The 25,369-nt window shown below is 40.8% G+C and overlaps 1 protein-coding gene and 1 pseudogene across 1 annotated transcript; one reads left to right on the forward strand and one right to left on the reverse strand.

Moving 5' to 3' along the window:
* Positions 1-408: 408 nt before the first annotated feature.
* Positions 409-2,072, reverse strand: LOC143656875 (polypeptide N-acetylgalactosaminyltransferase 1 pseudogene; annotated as a pseudogene).
* A 10,280-nt stretch (positions 2,073-12,352) lies between these two features.
* LOC143660836 (interferon omega-1-like) lies at positions 12,353-12,959 on the forward strand. Its single transcript, XM_077134266.1, has one exon. The coding sequence runs from the start codon at positions 12,396-12,398 to the stop codon at positions 12,957-12,959; it is 564 nt and encodes a 187-aa protein (XP_076990381.1). The 5' UTR covers positions 12,353-12,395.
* The last annotated feature ends 12,410 nt before the right edge of the window (positions 12,960-25,369 follow it).

The raw sequence follows: 25,369 nt of genomic DNA on the forward strand, positions 1-25,369 counted from the left end.
CAGGAAAAAAAACACTTGGAAATCTCATCATCATGACAGCCCATTCAGCAGAAATTACTGATGTGCGAGCAAACCATAGAAGTGCAGCTCTCCAGAAAGTACAGTTTTTTTGGTTGTTTCATTGTCTGAGTTTTCTTTACAATGATTCTTGATGAGAAACTCTTTCAATCTTGTAAACATCAGTGTGCACAGTCTCACTAGTATGTAGCGTCACGGCCTTGGCCAGGAAGGCTGGTTCACAGCTAAGGAAGAGCTAGAGGAGTCTCAGACTTTAATGGCTGATGAGCCTTACATCCTGCAGAGCAGAAAAACACTTTCCCTTTTATGCTACTTAAGAATGTGGCAGAAATGTATGCTGAAGTAATCCAGTCAATCCTTATTTTTGTTCTCATTTTCGTAAACTTGGTCTCAGGATAGTTCTGGAAGGGAGATGTTTCTGAGAAGCCACGACTGGGACCGGCTTCCATCACACCCCTAACGCTGGGCCCCCGGCTCTCCTCCTCCGGGGCTTTCCCCAGGCACTGACGCGTGTCCGCATGCTGGAGGCTGAACTTCACTGGGTCGCACTCCCACAGGTTGCTGCTGTTAGGGGGTGGCATTGGAGCATCGTGCCGGACCGTTAAGTTTGGAAACATCCAAGCAACGGTCAACTGTTCAAATTTCTTGGTTGGCAGTATAAGAAAAAATCCTGATAACCTCCCATATCATGACAGCTAAAAATTCCAACTTTTTATTTCTCTGTTCTAGTCATGTAATCCAGACACTGATTTGTTTCCTTATTACGTATCTCTCCCAAGAGAAACAGTGACATGGAATTTGAGAATCAGGATAAATATCCTCCAGGTACCAAGAGGAAGGTCTGCATTCAAACTTTTTACTTGGATCCAGACTTGATGATATATCTCTATAATCTATCTTTGTAACACCTGGGGAAATTATATAGAAAAAAATCTTGAATTCATCCATCCAAACTTCTGCAAGTCGTCCATTATTTTTATTGATAATCTTCCCTGGGCCTCCTGGAAATGTGTAAGGTGTTGCTTTACAAAACACACGTCCAACACATGAACAGGTACCAATTTCCAAAATACCTTCACACTGCCAAATTCTAGAGGACATTTCTAGGTCTTCTTCTTCGTAAATATCTATTCCAGCATCACATGTTCCAATTTCCTGAAAGTACTTTCTATTTATTGAAAAAGCCCTTGCACTATTGCTGGTGTTCTAACTGGAGAAGTCCAATCACCTTTCCTTCAGTCCATTTCTCTCTAGGGAACAGGATACCAGCAAAAAGTGAGCTTCCAGTGGAATCCACCCTAGGTCATGTCAGAACGCGCCATGGACTCCACAGTATCATCACTGATCACATCAGCGACAGGACATGCGCCTGGTTTCCTGTCATGTTTGATCCTGGCTAAGAGAGGCTCCAGCCATGCCACTATCTGTTCACAAGACAATCTAAGAAGGTGACCTTCAGACACAGCAGCATATTTTCATCTAGCTCTGATCACCCCAGAATGTTGATCCATTCAAATTACATGAAGTGGTACTTTTAATTTCCTCACATAACTCTCTAGAGGTCTTTTCAAGAAGTCTCTTTCTCTGGCATCATCCACCAGAAACAATTCTTCTAACATATGTCTTGGTGAGCAATTTAATCACAATATGGACAGTTCTCAGAAATGTGCGCCAAGCTTCGCTGTGGAAAACAATCACCACACTTGTTGTAGGAAGATTATCCCGATAAATCTTTGTTTACACCTTTCTAACTTCACATCTGGTGAACACCTGTTGAGGGCAATCATCTCACTCGCCAGTAAGTTGAACTGACTGATTTAAAACATCTCTTTCATATTTTCTTGATCGTCTTTAGTAATTCGACTGGTTTCCCCATTTCTCCAGGACCTTCATGCGCTTTTGTACCGCCGCTAGAACATCTCCAGCAGGAAATCCTCTTTCCCTTTTTTCATCACATTTGTTGCATTCACTGAAGTAAAGCAGCAGGAAAAATCCAAGAGCACCCAAATCAGGGAAGTGGCTAAGACCACCTTGAAATGTGCAAATTTTCTCATGGCACTTTAATTCAAATGCAAAATTATATATATATATATATATATATACACACACATATCTAAATATACAAATGTCATGAAAATCATTCCAATCCAGTTTCATCAGAAAATACTTTCATAACCGCGGTCCGTGCGTGGCGGGGGGGAGGGTGCTGGGCGCGCAAGAGCAGGGGCGGCAGGACCCGCGGGCGCCCCCCTCCGGCCGCCTTCCGTCCCGCAGCCTCCTCGCCCACTGGTGGCGGCTCCCTCCGCGCGCAAAGGGGCCGACGCGGGACCCGCCCCGCCGCCCCCGCCACCGCGCCAGGCCTCCGCGGGCTCGACGCGCTCCTCGGGGCCGCAGCGCACGTCGCCGCCACCGCGCGGTCTGGGCTCGATGACCTTTGCCTCCTCACTGTACACGGAAATGTTACTTGTACCCATTGCGCCGGGATGGCCTTAAGCCATGTTGTGATGTGCTTATAACACCCTCTGGAACAATTACAGACAAGGCCTGTGAGCCACTCCCATAATGGAGACAAACCAGCTATGAAAACTGGACAGAAGTCTCCCTGAGATGATCTGCCTGTATTCCTCTAGTTCCGATAAAAAACAGATTTATTTCTAATTTCGTCTTCGCGTGACATTGAACACCTGTGTGAAGGTAATGCCCTCTCCAAGTGATTAACATCTATTAGCTCCTGAGATAGCTAACGTCTCACACATTAATTGCCATTCATCCTACAAGCCACTCTCTGTTAAATGTCAACTGGTGTGACTAAATCCATGAAGTCGGATCATCTTTGCAGTCAGTGGAAAGAAGAGGGGGGTGGTGTAGAAGAGGGGAGGGAGGGAAGGAGGGATGGAGGGAGGAACAGAGAAAGGGATGGAGGGAGAGGAAGAAGGAGGAGTTGGAGGAGAAGGATGAAGAGGAAAGGGATAAGAACTGGGGGGAAAACTAAGTACGAAAAAAATTTCCTGATCTTTCAAAGCTGAAAACTAATCTTATAAGCAACAGTCTGTTTTAAAGATCTGCTGCCTCCTTTGAGAGTTTTCTGCGGTTTCAACAGTCTCATTCACCCGCTGCATTGAAACCTGTCACTCTATATAACACCCCAGAATTCCAGTGGTGTCATTACGTGTGTCATTTTGTTGTTTCATGAGGGGAGATGTCACTTCCTCTTTTTTAATTTTCAGCATTTACTTTCTATTTGCCTTTGTGTGTTACTTCTCCATGGTTGCTTACTTTTACATTCCAGGAATATTAAAAGTGAGCACGATATTCAGATACCTTGAAAATGGTGTCTTATTTTCATTTCGTTTCCTCTTCCCTTTTTGCAACAAACCTCAATGTGAAATTGGAAACCTTATGGAATCTTTAGGAAAACATTTAATCAGTGCAGAAACAAATACGAAAGAAGAGGGAACAATTTTTAGACATGCAATACAATATGAAAGAAGAAATGGATGACTTAGTCATTATTTTGATGAGGTTAGAATACTGGATTGGGCTGGACAACATCTGTGCCATAAAGCAGCAGTCAAGCCCAGTGCACACATTTTAACTGCACAGACATCTCAACATTAATGATGGTTGCAAATTTGCTTTTCTTGAGGGCAGATTTAATCATCTTGGTATAGTCTGGGCTTAGTGCAATGATGGGCAGTTCAGTACTTATATCAATTAAATGGAATAAAGAAAACTAAATTTGGACAACTGTGTTTCGCAAAGCTATTTAAGGTACATGAACTTAGTATGATGGAGAATTCTCCTTATGAAGAGAGGAGGGTGTCAGACTTATTGTTCTGACAAAAGAATATGTCACTATTGACCACTCTGAGCCACTCATATGCATACAAACTATATTGTGATGCTTGAACTAAGAGGAGGAAACTCAGGAGATTAAAAAATATCAGCTCATATGCACAGCAATTCCATTCCGCACAGCTACATCACAAAATACAGGGTTGTCTCAAGGGTTCTAGGGACGGTATGCTGATACGTTCCTTACTTTCAAGGAATGATTCAAAGAGGTCTGTGGGTGTTGTAAGACACTAAACAAAATACTGAAAGTTTATGCTGTGAGGAGAGGGTGCACTGCATTTATGGAAATGGTGAAATGAGGGGATGCTTTGAGACGGGTTGTAATAACAGTGCACTTGAGTGTATCTCTTTGAAATTAGAAAAAGTTATCCAGAAAACCCATAGGACTTTTCCCATCCTACTGAACCACACAACTGTACATACACACACTTGCGCAAACACATGTACACACATCTAATTCCCCTTTGCGTGGCTTCATTATCCACTTAAAGTGGAGGCAAAGATACCTCAGCTAGAAAATGGGGTAAGGATAAACCATGTTCTCCTCTTGTTCCGAGATCTACAAACTGATCAACTATAACAGCAAACCTACAAAATTTCATGCCCTATTCAAGGTTCCATGTACTTACGGTGTTCAATTAAACTGTCCACATAAGTTATATTAGGAAATGCACTAGTCAAAATATAAATTTTGTACCAAAATTTTTGCTTTAGTCTCACATATAAGTTAAAGTTTTAAAATATGAATTACCATCTATTTTCAACACCCAGCAATATCAACATTCCTTTGTTCTTCCTCATGCAAAAACATTTTTAAATTTGTACATTTATTCACTATCATTGTATACTCTAGGCATTCCTAGATTACACCATCTCAGTCTTTATTGTCTGTCTTTCCTTCTGGTTTCACTTGAGCCCCCAGCCTTCCTCCCTCCATCATTCTCACATTCAGCTTCATTCGGTGTACTAACATTATTGTACTACAATTAGGAAGTATATTATCCATTTCTGAATTTTTACAATCAGTCCTGTTGCACAATATGTATCCCTCCAGCTCCAATTACCCAATATCTTCCATCTTTCCATCTCCTGATGGCCTCTGTTCTTAACTGAAATTCTCCAAGTTTTCTTGTTTTAAGTTACAGTGCCCAGAATCTTAGTCACTGATTTTACTCTTTAAATAGTATTTCCCAATTATTTTTACCCATCTCAGTTTTCTATATTATTTTTAGAAAAAATAATATTGTCCTAAAATTCAGTAATGCATCATGTTTCTCCTCACGTTTTTATAGACTTCTAGAAGTTGTTGCTGAATGTTTCATTTTATTTTCATTTTAGTTCCATGACTTTTATAATATAATTATGTATTATATTTGTTTCCTTTATATCTTGACACTATTTTTCAAATTTGGCACTTTTTAATTAAATTCTTATGACTATTACTCATTATCAATTTATCTTTGATAGTAATATCAATGTACAGATCAAAACCTCTACACCTTTCCCTCTTATAGTCTTGCTCTATCTCTGTCCATCGTTTGCTTTTAGTTTTTATTATTATTTGATATTAGCCATTTCCCTCTATTGAGAGTAATTATGGAGTTGTTTAATAAATGAGTCAAGAGTTTTCCTTTTAACAAGGATGTTTAAGCAGCTTGTATTTAATATCCTATTGTATTGTTTATGGTTCTCATTTTATTGATTTATGCTTTGCTTTTATGTTACCTTTATAGGTGTTTGACTTTTCTCATATGCCCTTCAATTCTACAAGTGCCATTAATTTAAAGATAATGTATTTTAAAAGTCAACTGAAATTATCTCCTAATTTTTTAATTAAAAATATCACCAAATTTAACTCATTCCATGGTACAATGCTAGTTCCTTCTGGAATTGTGCTTTAGTCAGCCTGGTAAGTGTGTCTAGCAGACGTGATATGAATAGATATAACTGGGAATGTATGTTCGTGTATAAACAGGTGAGATGGTTGAATGAGTTAGTGAATAAAATGATTCCTGTTATATTATTTTATTCACAAAGTGATATTAATTTTGAATGCACTTACGATGACAGTAATTTAATGCAATGTGTTGCTATGTTAATGGTGTATTCTTAGAAATTGTCAGAAATCTTGTAGTCAGTATGACAATAATTTGCTAGGATTAAATAATTCTCATATAAAATTGAAGCATATGAATGTAAAGCAATGCGACTCACATGCTGAACTCATTATTTCAGCAATAAAAAGGTGAATTTCTATCTCTACTTCAGCCAGCCAGTTCCTCTGAGGGATTCATCAAAGCCTTCTTCGGCAAAATCCCAATTCATGTCCTGCATATGGAATTTGGACATGTCTATCCCTACAGTCATGTGAGCTCAGTCTTAAAAGAAAACCCTTAACATTTACATAAGCATATCTTGAAGCTTCTATTCCTGTGAAGAATTTTGACCAATACAACATCCTTGGGTAAATGTATTTCTAGATATTTTCATAGATGCAGTTGTAAGGGAATTGTTTCATTATTTTCATTTCAGATTGCTGGTGTATAGAAAAACAAGTAATTCTCTACGGTGATCTAATGTTCAAAAATTTTTCTGAATTCATTTATTGCTGCTAGGAGCTTTCTTGTGGATTTTTTGCAATGTTGTATATTTAAGAAAATGTCTTTTCACAACAGAAATACTATTACTTTTTTCTTTCCAATTTGAAAGGCTTACATCTTTCACATTTTTGCTCACTTTCAGTTAATTATATTAGAATTCACCAACCCCTATCGTTTGATACTAAGGGATGCTATACCCAGATCTGCTGAATGATAGTTGTCTTCCAAGTATTTTCCCATCTGAACAGAATCTGACAACATAATGACGCCACACACTAGTCAGAATGCAGCTCCACACTGCATGCCAGTGAGGCTGAGTCTAGGATGCACTGTGTCTCCTCCTTCTCTCCATTTCTCAGGGAAGCCCCACTAGCTGCCCTTTCTTCTCCTTAGACCAGCTGTCTAGACGACTATACACAACTAAAAGGCAGGTGTAAAATGTATTCACCTTAGTGTCGCTGGCATCTGACACCACACCTAGTAGGTGTTACATACAAGGAGCTCAAAAACTCTTTATTGAACAAACAATAGCAAAATAATAAAAATGCTACAAGTACTTTCTAGGTGAATGTAACAGTCAAATAAATACTGAGTATGAAACCATCATAGAAAATAAAAGGACATTGCAATCTAATGTTTAATTATATGGACATAGCATTCAATATTATGCTTGAAATATTTAAAGTACAGAATAAAGACATGAAAATATTCAGGGTCCAGTCACACATGTGAGGCTTCCTCTCACTTCCTCTGGTCTCTCCCACACTCTCCAGGGCCCACAGTTTAGAAGCAGAGTAAACTTCCTTTGGCTCACTCAGTTCTTCAATGGCACATGAAGCATCATTCATGCTCAGGCACCAAGCAGAGGACCGGGTCCAGACCTTGGGCTCTTCGCCACGGAGATCCACTTTCTACAGCTGAGTTATGTCCTGGGGAATCAGATTCAATACCTACTCATGATGCCCATCATAATATGACTGGTGCTGGGGATTCCCACTCCCTCTTCATTCAGGTCTTTGCCTGGGTTTGTTTATGAGAAAAGGCTTTTTGTCAATCTTTACACTAAGAATGTGTGTGAAGCAAGAACATAGTTTTCTTCAAATGGCATTTATTTCCCATAACTTAAAAATTAGCAGTAGAGTCTTGTACAAAACACAATATTAAACAAATGTTTAATGGACACTAAATATTTAAATACTGTGAACAATGTAAATATATCGATAATTTTATATAGGTAAATAAAAATTATAAAATTTTGTTCAGTTATAACAAATGGAAGCTGCACTTCTCTATCTTAAAGGCTTTTGAATCCATAAAGTTTGCCATGATTTATTTTTAATCTGGCATAAAAACGATGATGAAGATTACACTCTCAATCTTGGAAGGAGCAAATGAGTTGACCAAATGAACTGTTTTGGGAATCGCATGTCCGTTATTGCCAGAGATTTCCTTTGAGCTTGTTATTGAAAAGAAAGCACCTTCTGATTTCAACCCAGACCACCTCCCAGGCACAGAGCTATTGCTTCTCCTTCAGATGCATCCTGACTCCTTGGAAGTGCCTCCTCACAGTCAGACTGGAGTCCTTGCTTTCCAGGGGTGTCTGATCTACCTTCATTTCCTTCTCCGATCATGTCTCCAGATCTTTCAGGTGCTAATAAAATCCAAAGAGAAATGGGTTGAGCAGAGTGTCATCCAAGCCACTAAAGAACCACTTGTATGAAGAGGTTGAAGATTTGCTGGACTAGCTCAGGTAGGACAGGGGTGGTAGCGTCTTCTCAAACTGGTTCCCATCCAAGAGTACGTGAGAAGATCAGAAGACATTCCTGTCCTTTACACATGACAAGAGGGAGCTTCTCTCCATCTGACTCACCAGAGTGAAGGGTTCCCAATGGCCGTGGCTCCCAGGCAGGACACAGGCCAGACAACAGATGGGGAAGGGGCAGAGCCTCAGCAGAACCATCAGCACAGAGCCTGGGAAGGCCCCGGGGAAGCTGGTAACTCTGCAGAACTGCCTGGAGAGGGAGCCTCGCCTCAGCACGTGGTGTGGACACGGTGCTCACAGCGCACAAACCTTCATTTCTGGGAATTTCCACATTACCCCTTTTGTTTCCCTTCTACTTTTGTGTATGTGTATGTGGTGAAGTCAAGTAAAAAATGAACATTCATCGACATGTGTACAGGATGGGGGACTCATAATTAAGAAGTGCCAACGCAGTATCCGCCTTAGCTTTTAACTATTTTTTGTACCTCTTGGTGCTCCTGAAAGTAAAGTCTAGACAATGTCATAGAAATGGGATTGTTGGGACTGCAATGGTACCCAGAACTTATCGTGACATTCCCTCATTGCACCTGTAAATATTTTTCTATAAGTGCTAATATTAATGGCCAAATTATATTATATACAGGTCTCAGCAAAGTATTCCACGAACATAATTTCATTGAATCTTCACAATTTCCGTTTGAGATATAACCATCAGAGTCATTTAAATTTTATAGATGGAGAAATAGGAAATTCAGAGAGGGTATTGAGCTGGACAAAAGTCATGATTTATTCTATAAATAGTGGTTAAACCGTACACGGTACTCCATCCTCCTTAGCACTTTACCCTTAAGCCTTTAGCTGCTCTCTGCACACTGGTAATGAAGTCATCACCCTAACTAGTTGATTGACTTCTGACCTCTCACTGGACTGTGAGCTCCCTGAGGGCAGTAACACTGTTCCTAGATTCTAGAGCAGTGTCTGTCACAGGAGCAGACACAGGAGTCCCTGCCCCACAGTACGTACAAAAAGGAGTAAATATTCCAAAGAGTGCGTAACATAGCATTTCAGAACTCTGTTGAAAATATGAAGGCTTCTGAAAACAAAGACAATAAAAATAAATACAAACTGGATAATTTAGGGTGCACGGATGCTTCAGTGATAAAATTCTTGCCTTCCATGCGGAGAGCCAGGTTTGGTACCCAGACTATGTGCCCCCGCCACCCCCCAAAAATAGATACTTTAAACTTCTGGTTAATTTCTGAAACTATCTCATGTGGGAAAGGGGCGTTTTAGAAATCCAGTTGAGCCCAAAAGTAGCATCATTTATGTGAAAGACAGGGCTGGAAATTAGAAGGTGTTAAGTGGCCTGTATTTTACCCAAATGGATTCTGGTCTATCTGGAGAGAGGGAATGATGCTTCCAGTGAACAGGAAAAATGGGAAGCGGAAGCTAAAAACTTGTTAGTGTTTATATATGGCAGGGAAAATGTTATTCGGAAAAGACTTTGCCTCTCATGGTTGTGATATTTAACTCCAGGAAGGCAGCCTGGGTTCAGGTCGCAGCTCTAGTATCTACAGGCTGTGAGACCTTTGCCCCCTCACTCCTGTTACACGGAAATGATCACCATTCCCACTGCGTCGGGATGCCCTGATGATGGTTGTGTGATGTCCTTATAACAACACCTGGAACAAAGTAAGCATGACCTGTTAGCCTCTCCCATAATGGAGAAAAGCAACCCAGCCAGCTATGGGAACTAAATGGATGTTTCCCTGAGATGATCTGCTACGTTCCTTTAATTCTCAGCTCAAAAATCAAAAGCCAAGTTTTATTTCTAATTTCATCTTTGTGTGAACTTAAACATGTGTATGGAAGCACTGCTCTGTCTAAATACATAACATCTATTCACTCCTGATATGCCAAACCGCCCTCACATTAACTAAATGGCTGTTCAATGTACAAGTCACACTCTGCTGTATGTCAGTTGGTGTAACGAATCCTGGAGTTGAATCATCTCTGTGGTCCACTGTGGAGAAAATAAAATGGGGCAGGGGGAGGAGGAAGAGAGAGAGAGAGAAGAAGGGAGAGCGAGGAAGATGGAGGAGGGGACATGAGGAAAAGAACAGGGAAGAAAGTAAGGAAAAAATTCTCTGATTTTCAACACTGAAAAGTAGCCTTTTAAGCAACAACCTCTTTTAAAGAGCCAGCTGCCCTCCTGGAGCCACCTGCCGTTTCCACACTTCATCCACCTGCTGCACTGAAACCTGTCCTTCTGTGCAACACCCCAGAATCTGGTGGTGTCATTAGTTGTGTCATGTTGTCTTTCCAGGAGAGAAAGACGTCACTTCCTCTTTTTCTAATTTTCATTATTTACTTTCCTTTTCCCTATGTACATCAGTTTTGACTGCTTCCTTTTACTTTCTAGGAATATTAAAAGTGAGCTGCATATTCTGATATCTCGAAAATCATACAAAGAATGTAATTTTTTTAAGTTACACTTTCGCTTCTCCTTTTTGAAACAAAACTTAAAGCAAATTAGAAACATTAGAAGGACATAAGGAAAACTTTTAATCAGAGAAAAATCTAATACGAAAGAAGAGGGAACAATTTTTTAATTATGTAAAAAACCTGAAAGAATAAATGGATCACAAAGTCATTATTCTGATACAGCTAGAATAATGAACTGGGCTGGACAGCGTCTCTGCCACGAAGCAACAAAGAAGCCCAGTGCACACATTCTAACTGCTTGCATGTCTCGACATTAGCAATGGTTGCACTTCACTTATTTTGAGGGAGGATTAATCATCTCGGTATAGTCTTGGCTGAGTGCAGCAATGGGCAGTTCAATACTTATCTCAATTAAGTAGAATAAAGAAAACCAAATTTGGCAAACTGCGTATCATAAAGCTTTTAAAGGTATATGGATTTAATAATGATGGAGAACTCTTACCCTTAAGAAGAGAGGAGGCTATCAGACTTATTGTACACCTGAAAAAAAGAACTTGCCACTACTGACCATCCTAGGCCATTCACATACACCAAACTGTACGGTGGTGCTTGAATTAAGAGGCGGAAACATGGAAGATTAAATAATGTAGGCTCATATGCTCAACAATTCCACTCCCCACACCTACTATCACACAATACAGGATTGTCTAAAGGATAGTACGAAAAGTATGCTGACATGATCCTTATTTTCAGGGAATAACCCCAAAAGTGTGTATGTTGTAATAACACTAAACTAAATACTAAATACTAGGCTATGAGGAGAGGGTGTACTACATTTGTGGAAATACAGGTGAGATGAGGGGATGCTTTGAGAGAGGTAGTAATAATGGCGCACATGAGTATATCTTTGAAATTAGGAACAATTATCCAACCAACCCTTATGACACTCCCCGTCCTACCAAACCACATGACTGTGCTTACAAACATATACAGACACAAACACATATGCACACATCTAATTCCGTTTTGTGTGGGTTCATTATCCACATAAAACGGGGGCAAAGTTACCTCAGATAGAAAATGGGGATAAGTATAAACCAAGTTCTTTGCTTGTTTTGAGATCTACAACCTTTGATCAACTATTTCAGCATGAACCAGGTGAAAGCTCCCATGAGTTGAAGGAAGACCAAGTGCCCTTTTCTTTAAGGATGTTATCAAGTACCTGGTATTAAGAATATGACAGAAAGCACAAGTAGATTTATACACATAAAGGACACATATTTCATTTCTGATTACCACACTTCCATGAAGAATATCAAGAGGGGGAGAAAGAAGGTTTAAAAAGAAGCCAAGGAATGATTTCTCAAAGTTCTTCTTAGCATATGAAAACACGTATACAGACAGATATATCCATTATATATTGGTGTTTAAGATGATGAGCATTTCATTGGATTGGGAATTCTAATACTTTTTCTGTAAACTGAACTCTCAGTGTAAGGAGACAGAAAGAATAGCAAATTATACATGTTCTCAGGCCACTAAGGAGAAGGGAAATTCCAGAATGAGGAATAGAAATGTCTGGGTGAAATTCAGAAAATGAAATTTCTTATCTTCAGTATTTAAATGGCACACATGGAAGAACTTTCTCAGAGAACCTGATTTGAAGCTCACGGTCCCCCATCTCAACCAGAAGAGGGTCTCCTTGGAACTCACCAATGGCTTTTTCAGTCCCTTCACTGGTGGTGTTGGTGATGATCTTCTCCAGCCCCATCAGCTCCTTCAGCTGTGACCTGCCTCAGAGCCTGGACGTGGGAAAGCAGGAGACCCTCACAGTGTTGGGACAAATGGGGAAGATCTCCCTTCTCTCCTGCCTGAAGGACAGGACTGACTTCAGATTCCCCCAGGAGATGGTGGAGGCCAGCCGGGTCCAGAAGGCCCAGGCCCTGTCTGTCGTCCACGAGATGCTCCAGCAGATCTTCAACCTCTTCCACACAGAGGCCTCCTCTGCTGTTTGGAACACGACCCTCCTGGAACAACTCCTCTCAGGACTTCACCGCCAGCTGGAGGACCTTGAGACCTGTTTGCTGCAGGAGATGGGAGAAGAAGGATCTCTCCTGGGAATGAAGGACCTCACACTGGCACTGAGGAGATACTTCCAGAGAATCCATCTCTATCTACAAGAGAAGAAAAACAGTAACTGTGCCTGGGAGGTTGTCAGAGTGGAAATCAGGAGATGGTTTCTCTTCATTCATGTGCTCACAGGAAAACTCAGGAAGTAGAAAGGAAACTGATTCCCAGAAATGAACATCCAAGCTCAGACTTAATTTTCCAGTCATATCAAAAGCCAATATTTTTTGCTTCAGTTACAAAATAATTTGATTTATATTTAGCATATTTTATCAGTATTTTAAAATATATGTATGAACAAACATTTTCAGAATCTGGAGGAATGTATCTAGTGCCCTGTAACTAAAATTTATTTCATAAAATATGTATTTATTTATTAATCATTTCAACTAATTTATAATTTTTATGGTTTTTGTATTTATATGTTCTACTTTACATAAAATATGTTTATGTTTGCTTTGTAATAAATATATTACCTACTGTTTTTAGAAGTTTAATAAATTGTTATAAAATTGTTTTAAGGCATTTCTGTTCTTTAAAGAAAAAAGAACTTTCCCCCAACTGCTAATACTGCAAACTGAATAGGAAAGTATGCAGTGAGGTGCATTTATCCATACATTCATTCATTTAAAGACAATGGGGATAGAACATTAAGAAAAGGATGCACTCTCCCTGACCTTCTGAAGCTTACATGTAGCAAAGGATATGAACATAAAAAAGCATTTATAAAATTAATTGCATTTGGGATCTGGGCTGCACAGAAAAAACAAAACATGCCTTAGCAGTGAGCATCTGGAAAAGAGCAAACCATTGGCTGCTGCGGGAATTCCAATGGGACCTAACTGGCTCAACCAAAACCCCTGGGGAAGCGTCTTTTCCCCCATCCTTTAGATGGTGTCTTTGTACATGATTTTCAAGATGGCCCCTAGGAATCCTATCTTAGCCATCTAGGTGAAAATAGTTTTCTTTGATTTTCAACAACAATTCCTTCTGTAGAGTCCAATTTCTTGATCTGCCCATTCTTGGAATTCAGGACTGTGGAGGCTGTCCATGCCTTACCACATAGTTCATATTTCCTTCATGGAAGAAAGATTTGGTACCAGAGTAATGCAGAAGGGAAAACACAAAGACAAACCAATTGATGGTGCGTACATTACAACCATTATTTATCTGTCATATACAAAGTTCCTTATTCCCAAATACTTGTAACAATATAATGCAATTATATCATAACCAACCCAAAGGACACTTAGCATTTTACTCAGAGCAGAATAAGACTATAACTATCTTCAATTTCATAATATTCCAAAGTGGATGGAAAACAAGATAACTAATGAAACTTCACATTTTGAAAAAGAAAGAATGGTTACCACCTAAATAGTGATTTTAAGCTACCAAATCTGTTAGTTTGCTGAACAAGGATGGAAAAAAATACTCTGAATTTTCTAATACTTAAGATTTGAATTGAATATCAAGGCAGCAACACAATCAATAATTGTGAATTGGTCCCCTCTAATACATCAACTGTTCTTATCAGATTGCATTAAAAATGTTCTTTAAAGAAAAAAGTGAGACTCCTTTTATTATTTTGGCCTCACACAGTTTTCACCCTTTTGATTGCTGTCAAGAGAAAGGTTCAAACATTACAAGCATCACCCAGTACAAGGCAAACTCACAGGAGAGTCAGAAAGCACACACTGTCTCCATTCTCCTCCTCCAGAGGGCAGCAAGGACAGGTCACAGCTGGAGCAAAATGAATCATTTCCAGGGGAAGAAATCCACCCCACTCTGCTCTTCTCTCGTTATGGGGAGCTTTGGGTGGTGCCTAACCAACCACATGAGAATGAGGATATTCCTGCTATGAGATGAACCTGGTCGCTAGAGAAAAACGTCTTGCAGCTGCACATCACCCTCTTAGGGGACTTGTATATGGTGATTAGAACACCTAGAGTCCCGCTGGACAGTGGAGATGCTTCACAGCCTTTCCCACCAGGTCTTGTCCTGTTGGTCCCTGCTCATCTATTGACTCAGGTCTCTTTTCAAATATGAGAAATGATCTTTCACTATATCATTGATTATTGATTCTTTTGCAACTATTCTTATTTATTCTTCAAGAGTACCTACACTCTTATTAGGAACTCCATTCATTACTTTCTGTCATGGTTAGGGACAGGTGTCAACTTGGCCAAGTTGTGGTACCTGTTCATCTGATTGGGCAAGCGCTGGCCTGTCTGTTGCAATGAGGACATTTCATAGGATTAGGTCATGATCACGTCAGCTACATCCACAGCTGATTCCATTTGTAATCAGCCAAAGGGGAGTGTCTTCTGCAATTAGTGATGCTAAATCCAATCATGGGAAGCCTTTTAAGGAGGACTCAGAGGAGACAGGTTCCATTTCCTGCTTTGGCTGGTGAGCCTCTCCTGTGGAGTTCGTCCAGGCCATCCATTGGAGTCATCGGCTTCGCAGCCTGCCCTGTGGATTTTGGACTCTGCGTTCCTATGGTCACGTGAGACACTTTCATAAATTTTATATTTGCAAGTGTTCCCTGTTGGTTCTGTTTCTGTAGAGAACCCTAACTAATACATCTTGGTACCGGGAGTGGTTCTTAAGGAACAGAATCTTAAAAATGGGTTTTTATGAATGGTTTTCTACTCTGACTGGGCTCAGAGACACTAAGGACTCTGATTCCCGTAATCAGAATGACACTCCCAATCCATGGACTGAGTTGGCAAAGGAGATAGTCAAAATATCATCATTTGATTCTCCTAATGCTTCGCTTGTACGAAGCCAGACTCTGGGGGATAATGTTTTTGACACCTTTACAGAGTTTTGTAGAAATAAGAGTTATAGAGATGTTGGTTGGTTGTTGTTAGATACACTGTCTACATTAAAGGGTGAAAGGGATGGGCTTAAGGCTTCAAACAAGAAGCTTAAGTGCCGTCTGAAAGATGTAGAGGTTTCTATGAGTATCCTGAAGGAAAATTTTATTTTCTGTAGCCGTAGACTTGAGATCTCTGAAAATCAGACTCAGAATCTTATTGTTAGAGTAGCAACTTTACAACGTAAACTGAAATCTCAGTCTTGCATGGTGTCTGCTGTTAAAGTGAGGGCATTGATTGGAAAGGAGTGGGACACTGAAAAATGGGATGGTGACATATGGATTGATAATGATGTTGGGGGTGAGGTTGAAACCCTAGACCATGCTGAGCCTTCTTTAGATAACCCTGTAATAGTCTGCCCTGAGGACATAGCCGCCCCACCTCCAGCCTGCCTTGAGGAATTGGCCACCCAACCTCCTCCTGAAGGGATTAGCCCTAGAGTTATTAATCCTGTTTCACCAGATGAAACTGCAAATGAAAGCCCTGAAGCAAATGGCTTGGAAGATATTTCTAATTCTTTTCATGACCCACCCCCACCACCCCTCATTTCTTCTAGACCTATAACTAGACTAAAGTCCCAACAGGCCCCTAAAGGTGAGGTACAAAGTATCACACATGAGGAGGTACGTTATACTCCAAAAGAACTGTGTGAGTTTTCCAATTTATATAGACAGAAATCAGGGGAATATGTGTGGCAATGGATTTTAAGAGTGTGGGATAATGGTGGGAGGAATATAAGGCTGGATCAGGCTGAATTTATTGATATGGGCCCACTAAGCAGAGATTCTGCATTCAATGTTATAGCTCGAGCAGTTAGAAAAGGTGTTAACAGCTTGTTTGGGTGGTTGGTTGAAACATGGATCAAAAGGTGGCCAACATTACCTGAGGTTGAAATGCCAGAACTGCCCTGGTATAATATAGATGAGGGGATCCAGAGGCTTAGAGAGATTGGGATGTTAGAGTGGATTTATCATGCAAAGCCTGCTCTTACACCCCAGGAATGTCCAGAGGATGCACCTTTTACCAGAACAGTGAGAAATAAATTTGTGAGACTAGCACCATCATCCCTCAAGAGCTCTGTGGTTGCACTTCTCTGTAGGTCAGATATTACTGTAGGAACTGCTGTCACTGAGCTGGAATCCTTAAACACAATGGGGATGACAGGATCTCGAGTTGGCAGAAGCCAGGTGGCAGCACTTAATCACCAAAGACAGGGTAGACGTGGGTATTATAATAGACAACAAACTCAAAGGAGGCATCAAAATTATATGACACGCAGAGATTTGTGGCATTGGCTAGTAAATCATGGGGTGCCTAGAAATACAATAGAAGGGCAGCCTACTAAATTCTTGTTGGAGCTGTATAAACAAAAGAGTTCTAGGTCAAGGGAACAGAAGTCTAACCTGAATTACAAAAACACAGAGTCACGGCCCCTTAACCAATTTCCAGACTTGAAACAGTTTACAGACCCTGAGCCCCTTGAATGAAGGGGAGGCCAGGTCCCTATGGGGAAGAAACCTGTTACACTGCCACAAATTTATACTGTTAACCTTCCTCTAAGTCTTCCCCAAGGAGACCGACGGCCTTTTACCAGGGTAACTGTGCATTGAGGAAAAGGAAATGATCAGATATTTCGGGGATTATTAGACACTGGTTCAGAAGTGACATTAATTCCAGGGGACCCAAAACGTCACTCTGGACCACCAGTCAGAGTGGGGGCTTATGGAGGCCAGGTGATCAATGGAGTTTTAGCTCAGGTCCGTCTCACAGTGGGTCCAGTGGGCCCCCAGACCCATCCTGTAGTTATTTCCCCAGTTCCGGAATGTATAATTGGCATAGACATACTGAGCAACTGGCAGAATCCCCACGTTGGTTCTCTAACTCGTGCAGTGAGGGCTATTATGGTGGGAAAGGCCAAGTGGAAGCCACTAGAACTGCCCCTACCAAGCAAAATAGTAAATCAAAAGCAATACCGTATTCCTGGAGGGATTGCAGAGATTACTGCCACTCTTAAGGACTTGAAAGTTGCAGGGGTGGTGATTACCACCACATCCTCATTCAACTCTCCTATTTGGCCTGTGCAGAAAACAGATGGGTCTTGGAGAATGACAGTGGATTATCATAAACTCAACCAGGTGGTAACTCCAATTGCAGCTGCTGTTCCAGATGTAGTATCATTGCTTGAGCAAATCAATACATCCCCTGGTACCTGGTATGCAGCTATTGATCTGGCAAATGCTTTTTTCTCAATAGCTATTAGTAAGGACCACCAGAAACAGTTTGCTTTCAGCTGGCAAGGTCAGCAATATACTTTCACTGTCCTACCTCAGGGGTATATCAACTCTCCAGCCCTATGTCATAATCTTGTTCGCAGAGACCTTGATCGTTTCTCCCTCCCACAAGACATCACACTGGTCCATTATATTGATGATATCATGTTGATTGGACCTAGTGAGCAAGAAGTAGCAACTACTCTAGATTTACTGGTAAGGCATTTGCGTGTCAGAGGATGGGAGATAAATCCAACAAAAATGCAGGGGCCTTCTACCTCAGTAAAATTTCTAGGTGTCCAGTGGTGTGGGGCATGTCGAGATATCCCTTCTAAGGTGAAGGATAAATTGCTGCATCTGGCCCCTCCCACAACCAAAAAAGAGGCACAACGCCTAGTGGGTCTTTTTGGATTTTGGCGACAACATATTCCTCATTTGGGTGTGCTACTCCGGCCCATTTATCGAGTGACCAGAAAAGCTACTAATTTTGAGTGGGGACCTGAACAAGAGGAGGCTCTGCGACAGGTCCAGGCTGCTGTGCAAGCTGCCACTTGGGCCATATGATCCAGCAGATCCAATGGTGCTGGAAGTGTCAGTGGCAAATAGAGATGCTGTCTGGAGCCTTTGGCAGGCCCCTATAGGAGAATCACAACGCAGACCCTTAGGATTTTGGAGCAAAGCCTTACCATCTGCTGCAGATAACTACTCTCCTTTTGAGAAACAGCTTTTGGCCTGCTACTGGGCCTTAGTAGAGACTGAACGCTTAACCATGGGCCACCAAGTTACCATGAGACCTGAGTTGCCTATCATGAGTTGGGTGTTGTCTGACCCACCAAGCCATAAAGTTGGGCGTGCACAGCAGCACTCTATTGTAAAGTGGAAATGGTATATACGAGATAGAGCCAGAGCAGGTCCTGAAGGCCCAAGTAAGTTACATGAAGAAGTGGCACAGATGTCCATGGTTTCCACTCCTGCTGCCACATTACCTTCTCTTTCCCAGACCAGAGCTATAGCCTCTTGGGGAGTTCCTTACAGTGAATTGACTGAGGAAGAGAAAACTCAGGCCTGGTTTACAGATGGTTCAGCACGATATGCAGGTACCACCCGAAAGTGGACAGCTGCAGCATTACAACCCCTTTCTTGGGTGTCCTTGAAGGATGGTGGTGAGGGGAAATCCTCCCAGTGGGCAGAACTTCGAGCAGTGCACCTGGTTGTTCATTTTGCTTGGAAGGAAAACTGGCCAGAGGTGCGTTTGTATACTGACTCATGGGCTGTTGCTAATGGTTTGGCTGGATGGTCAGGGACTTGGAAAGACCATAATTGGAAAATTGGTGACAAAGAGGTCTGGGGAAGAAGTATGTGGATAGACCTTTCTGAGTGGGCTAAAAACATGAAGATATTTGTGTCCCATGTGAATGCACACCAGAGGGTGACTTCAGCAGAGGAAGATTTTAATAATCAAGTGGATAAGATGACCCGTTCTATGGATACCAGTCAGCCTCTTTCCCCAGCAACTCCTGTTATTGCCCAATGGGCTCATGAACAAAGTGGTCATGGTGGTAGGGATGGAGGTTATGCATGGGCTCAGCAACATGGACTTCCACTCACCAAGGCTGACCTGGCTACAGCCACTGCTGAGTGCCCAATCTGCCAGCAGCAGAGACCCACACTCAGCCCCCAATATGGCACCATTCCCCGAGGTGACCAGCCAGCTACATGGTGGCAGGTTGATTACATTGGACCACTCCCTTCATGGAAGGGGCAGCGATTTGTTCTAACTGGAATAGACACATACTCTGGATATGGGTTTGCTTTCCCTGCATGCAATGCTTCTGCCAAAACTACTATTCGTGGGCTTACAGAATGCCTTATCCATCGTCATGGTATTCCACATAGCATTGCTTCGGATCAAGGAACACACTTCACAGCAAATGAAGTGCGGGAATGGGCACATGCTCATGGAATTCTCTGGTCTTACCATGTTCCCCATCATCCAGAAGCTGCTGGATTGATAGAACGGTGGAATGGCCTTTTGAAAACTCAATTACGGTGCCAACTAGGTGGCAAAAACTTGAAAGGCTGGGGTAATGTTCTCCAGGAAGCTGTGTATGCTCTGAATCAGCGTCCACTGTATGGTGCTGTTTCTCCCATAGCCAGGATCCATGGGTCCAGGAACCAAGGGGTGGAAATGGGTGTGGTGCCACTCACTATTACTCCTAGTGATCCACTAGGAAAATTTTTGCTTCCTGTCCCTGCTACCCTGAGTTCTGCTGGTCTACAGGTTTTAGTTCCAATACGGGGTGTGCTTTCTCCAGGAGAAACAACAGTGATACCACTGAACTAGAAGTTAAGATTGCCACCTGGCCACTTTGGTCTACTTATGCCTCTGGATCAACACACCAAGAAGGGGATTACATTATTGTCTGGGGTAATTGACCCTGACTATCATAAGGAAGTAGGACTGCAACTACATAATGGAAGTAAAGAAGAGTTTTCTTGGAATATAGGAGATCCCCTGGGGCGTCTATTAGTACTACCATGCCCTGTGATTAAAATCAATGGAAAACTGCAACAACACAATCCAGGCAGGACCACTAATGGCTCTGAGACTTCAGGAATGAAGGTTTGGGTCACCCCACCAGGCAAAGAACTACGGCCAGCTGAAGTGCTTGCTGAGGGGAAAGGGAACATGGAATGGGTAGTGGAAGAAGGTAGTGATAAATATGAACTTCGACCACGTGATCAGTTACAGAAACGAGGACTGTAATGCTGTTTTGTTTGTGTTATACTATTTAAGTTGTAAGATATCAAGTTTAAGAATGAATGTTGCCCAAGGATTTGCACGCTATTCTGGAGAGATTTAATGTGTTTCCAGTTATATGCAGGACAGTTGAGTATTGTCAGGTAAAAGAAAAAATGTGTGCTTATTTGTTTTCATTTGGAAATTAAGTGTGGTCTAAGGTGATATATATATATATATATATATATGTGCCAAGTTGACAAGGGGTGGACTGTCATGGTTAGGGACAGGTGTCAACTTGGCCAAGTTGTGGTACCTGTTCATCTGATTGGGCAAGCGCTGGCCTGTCTGTTGCAATGAGGACATTTCATAGGATTAGGTCATGATCACGTCAGCTACATCCACAGCTGATTCCATTTGTAATCAGCCAAAGGGGAGTGTCTTCTGCAATTAGTGATGCTAAATCCAATCATGGGAAGCCTTTTAAGGAGGACTCAGAGGAGACAGGTTCCATTTCCTGCTTTGGCTGGTGAGCCTCTCCTGTGGAGTTCGTCCAGGCCATCCATTGGAGTCATCGGCTTCGCAGCCTGCCCTGTGGATTTTGGACTCTGCGTTCCTATGGTCACGTGAGACACTTTCATAAATTTTATATTTGCAAGTGTTCCCTGTTGGTTCTGTTTCTCTAGAGAACCCTAACTAATACACTTTCCATAACACTTTCTTTTCTATCATTCTTTTCAACTCTTTTTAATACTTTTCTTCATTTGCAGAAGTTCATCAAGTTTGTCATTCATATAGGGACACCATTTCTGATCTGTCATTTATATTCTTTCTCTTACATTTGGGTTCTATTACTGCTGTTATATTTTCAGTTTCCTTCCTATCTTCACTTCTTACATCTCTATTGTTACTGCATTCTATTTTCAAGTTATGAAAATATCTGTATATGAATGTAAATGTAAGGCTTACCATGCCCTGACGTGCTTTGGATTGATCCTTTGAAGAACAAGTTAATCTTTATATTGTCTTCATTCCATGAGCAAACACACCCTGATTCATAATGCAATTTTATCTAAAGAGCAAGAAGCTGAAATTTTCAGCTGTGAAGACCACAATACAGATAAGAATTGGTAAACAATCCCAGATTTGCAAAGGCAGAAGTCTGTACATGCAGTGTTTGTAGTATAAAGCAGAATTGTAGGCAGCTTTAGAGCAAATTCTATTGCCTCAAGGGAAAACATATCATGGAGAATGTCATCTGGGACCTCTGTGTGTGTGTGTGTGTGTGTGTGTGTGTGTGTGTGTGTGTGTGTGTGTGTGTGTGTGTGTTTGAGTCAATATTTACATTCTGCATGATCCAAAAGATCATATATTCAGCACCTAACACAGGATTGAGAGATTCTAGAAGACTTGAAATGCTAAAGCTCACTCTAGACTGTTGTAATTAATTTTTTCCCTTGCTCACATCTCCAACTTCAGTCTTCATCCACTCTTGTTATTTTTCTATATTCAATAATTCCAATTTTGGTGGAAATTTTTCTGGTAGTCGCTTTGTTGGGTGGATGGTATGGGGGCTAAGGAGTCAGAAACTTAGGTTTAGAGCAACCGTTGTGGCCAGGGAGTACGATTTCAATTAAGTGTGGTGAGAGTGGGGCCCATAGATAGATTTGAAGAAGACAATTTCCCAGAGAAAATTATATAAGTGTGTTTTCTGCTATCAAATCATCATATATTTCTAAGATTGAACTTCTTAATCATGATTAATCATTCTACTAATGCAATTTTCAATTATATCACACTGGAAAGCATATGGACTTTGAGAAACAGCAGTTGGATGTGAATGGTGGTACTCCAACTTCCTAGTATCTGCAATTTTTGAAGGGGGGATGCACATTAATTCTTTATTCAAAGGGCATAGGCATAAAACAAGAGTGTCTCTTAAGGAGAAAATTTCATAAGTATTTTTAAACATACAGATTGAAAACCTTAGTCAATGGTTTTAACTCCAAGTACCCTAACTACTTTTCAAACTATGACTTTTTTTCAGCTTTTTAACTGTAGAATATAACATATATACAAAGGAAAGAAGGAAAAAAGCAATAGTTTTCAATGCACTCTTCAGCAAGTAGTTACAGGATAGATCCCAGAGTTTGTCACGGGCTACCATATGATCCTCTCAGATTTTACCTTCTAGATACTCCAGAAATTGGAGGCTAGAAGGAATAATTTTTTTTTATCACCACAATTGCCTTTTTCCTTTTTTGTGTGAAAAATAGCATATATACAAAAAAGCAATAAATTTCCAAGCACAGCACAACAATTGGTTGTAGAACAGATTTCAGAATTTGCATGGGTTGCAATTCCACAATTTAAGGTTTTTACTTCTAGCTGCTCTAAGACGCTGGCAACTAAAAGAAATGTCAATTTAATGATGCAGAAATCATATTCAATTCTTAAATTCTACCTTCTCTGTATAATTCCACCATCATTTTTGCCCTTTCTACCCCACTCTTTAGGTGTATTTGGGCTATGCCCATTCTAACTTTTTCATGTTGGAAGGGTCTGACAGTAACAGGGATTAGGGAGATGGAGCTAGTTGATGTTTGGAGGGCTTGGCTGGTCCAGGCACCATCTGGTGGTTGTAGGTTTCTAGAAAATTACTTTAGTGCATGGAGCCTTCATAAAAGCTTAGATATTGACCTAGCTGTTCTTTGGGATTGGCTGGAATGGTTTCGGTTGGGGTTTGGCAGATTAGGATAGATACCAATGTCTTGCTGAAGCTCGTATAAGAGTGACATCCACACATCGCGACTCTATTTGAACTCTCTCACCACTGATACTTAATTATTACACTTCTTTTACTCCTTTTGGTCAGGATGGAATTGTTGATCCCACGGTTCGAGGGCCAGACTCATCCCTGGGAGCCATCTGCCACGCTGCCAGGGAGACTTTCACCCCTGGATGTCATGTCCCACATAGGGAGCATGGCAATGATTTCACTTGCAGAGTTGGGCTTAGAGAGAGTGAGGCTACATCTGAGCAAGAAAAGAGATCCTCCAGAAGTAACTCTTAGGCATATGTGTAGGTAAGCTAAGCTTCTCCATAAGCTTCACAGAATAAGCCTCAAGATTAAGGGCTTGGCCTATTGATTTGGGTGTCCCTAACGTTTGACACGGTATCAGGGGACTCCGTGATGGTAAAGGTTAATAGTTCCATGTTTCTTTCTCCCATCCCTCAAGGTATTTTTCCAATACTTTTTGATTATCTGGTTAACATATTCTAGGAGCTATCCAGGCACGACGTTAAGCTATTCGGATTAAAGGCCCTCATTCTTATTCTGGGCTCCCTGTGTTTCACTTGTTCAATGAACAATCTAGACAGGTTGAGTTAGATTATGTGCCACAGAAAATTTAGGTTCCAGACATAATAAACCTTTCTCCTTTTGGTCTTAAAGAGTAGGTGTGGTTCTAAAATGTAGACCCTGCCTTCCTCACCCCTGTGTTCTGAATTATTTAATCCCAACCAGATTGGCTTTGTTTTTCTCTCTAAACACCAGGCTGCAGATACATAAAACAGCCCCTCAAAATCCAGAACTAATAATTACCCCTTTGGACTAACTGTGTCGCCATAACAGCTTACAGTTTAGGCCCCTGTTCTCTTATACGCATTTTCTAAAGGAGACCACACAATAATTGTTCTTTCATTTCTGGCTCATTTTACCTCACCAAATGTCCAACAGGTTCATTCACATTGTTGCATGACTCACATCTTCGTTCCTTTTTGTAGCAGCACAATAGTCAACCATATGTGATCACCATTGTTCACCAATCTACTTCTCAGGTAGAGCATCCTTCAGCCACCCACATTCATTAGGCATCACGTATAATGCCCAGAGTCCACAGTCTATCAACATTCCCGATTTTAGATAATTTCGTTGTTCCCAAAAGAAAGATAGCCAATACACACACCCTCACCAAATAGGAAACATAATCCTCTCCTTAACTCTTGTTCCTTCCCCCATTATTTACCTCTGGGGTTGCTGTGGTAGTGCTGACATTTTCCTGTTAAACATCGCCCAAGGCATGCAATACCATTTTCCCCCTGTACCCTGGACTTAACACCCTTTGTCCATGAATCATACCTTTGAAGTACTTCTCACAAGAACTATTTTATATTTCTAGTGTTAATCAATGGGACATCTACAGTTTTTTGATCTTGCATATAGTAGATGTTAAATAAATAGTTGTTACTTACCAGGAGGCCATAAAGAATAAGTTGCTATAGTCTAAAATATGATGATTTTTGTTAATGCTTTATAAATATTTTAAAGAGGTTCTATTTCGTGATTTAACTTACATTGCCCCAGAATCCAAGCCACTAATTTACTCTATAAATAGTTTTTCCCAATTCTTTTTCATACTCATTTTTCTATATTATTTTTAGAAAAAAATAATATTGTGCTAAAATTTTAAAAATGCATCAAGTTTTTCTTCACATTTTTATATATTTCTAGAAATTATTGTTGAATGCTTTATTTCGTTTGCATTTTAGTTCCACGACTTTTATAATTGAGTTATGAATCATATTTGTTTCCTTTATATATTAACCCTACTTTTAAAATTTAACACATTTCATTGAATTCTTATGACTTTTACTTATTATAAAGATCT

Source organism: Tamandua tetradactyla, chromosome 2 (assembly GCF_023851605.1).
Source record: "Tamandua tetradactyla isolate mTamTet1 chromosome 2, mTamTet1.pri, whole genome shotgun sequence".
NCBI classification, from domain to species: Eukaryota; Metazoa; Chordata; class Mammalia; order Pilosa; family Myrmecophagidae; genus Tamandua; species Tamandua tetradactyla.

Bases quoted from the DNA above. Each gene is read 5' to 3' on its own strand.
- LOC143660836 (XM_077134266.1), top strand. From the start codon at position 12,396: ATGGCTTTTTCAGTCCCTTCACTGGTGGTGTTGGTGATGATCTTCTCC.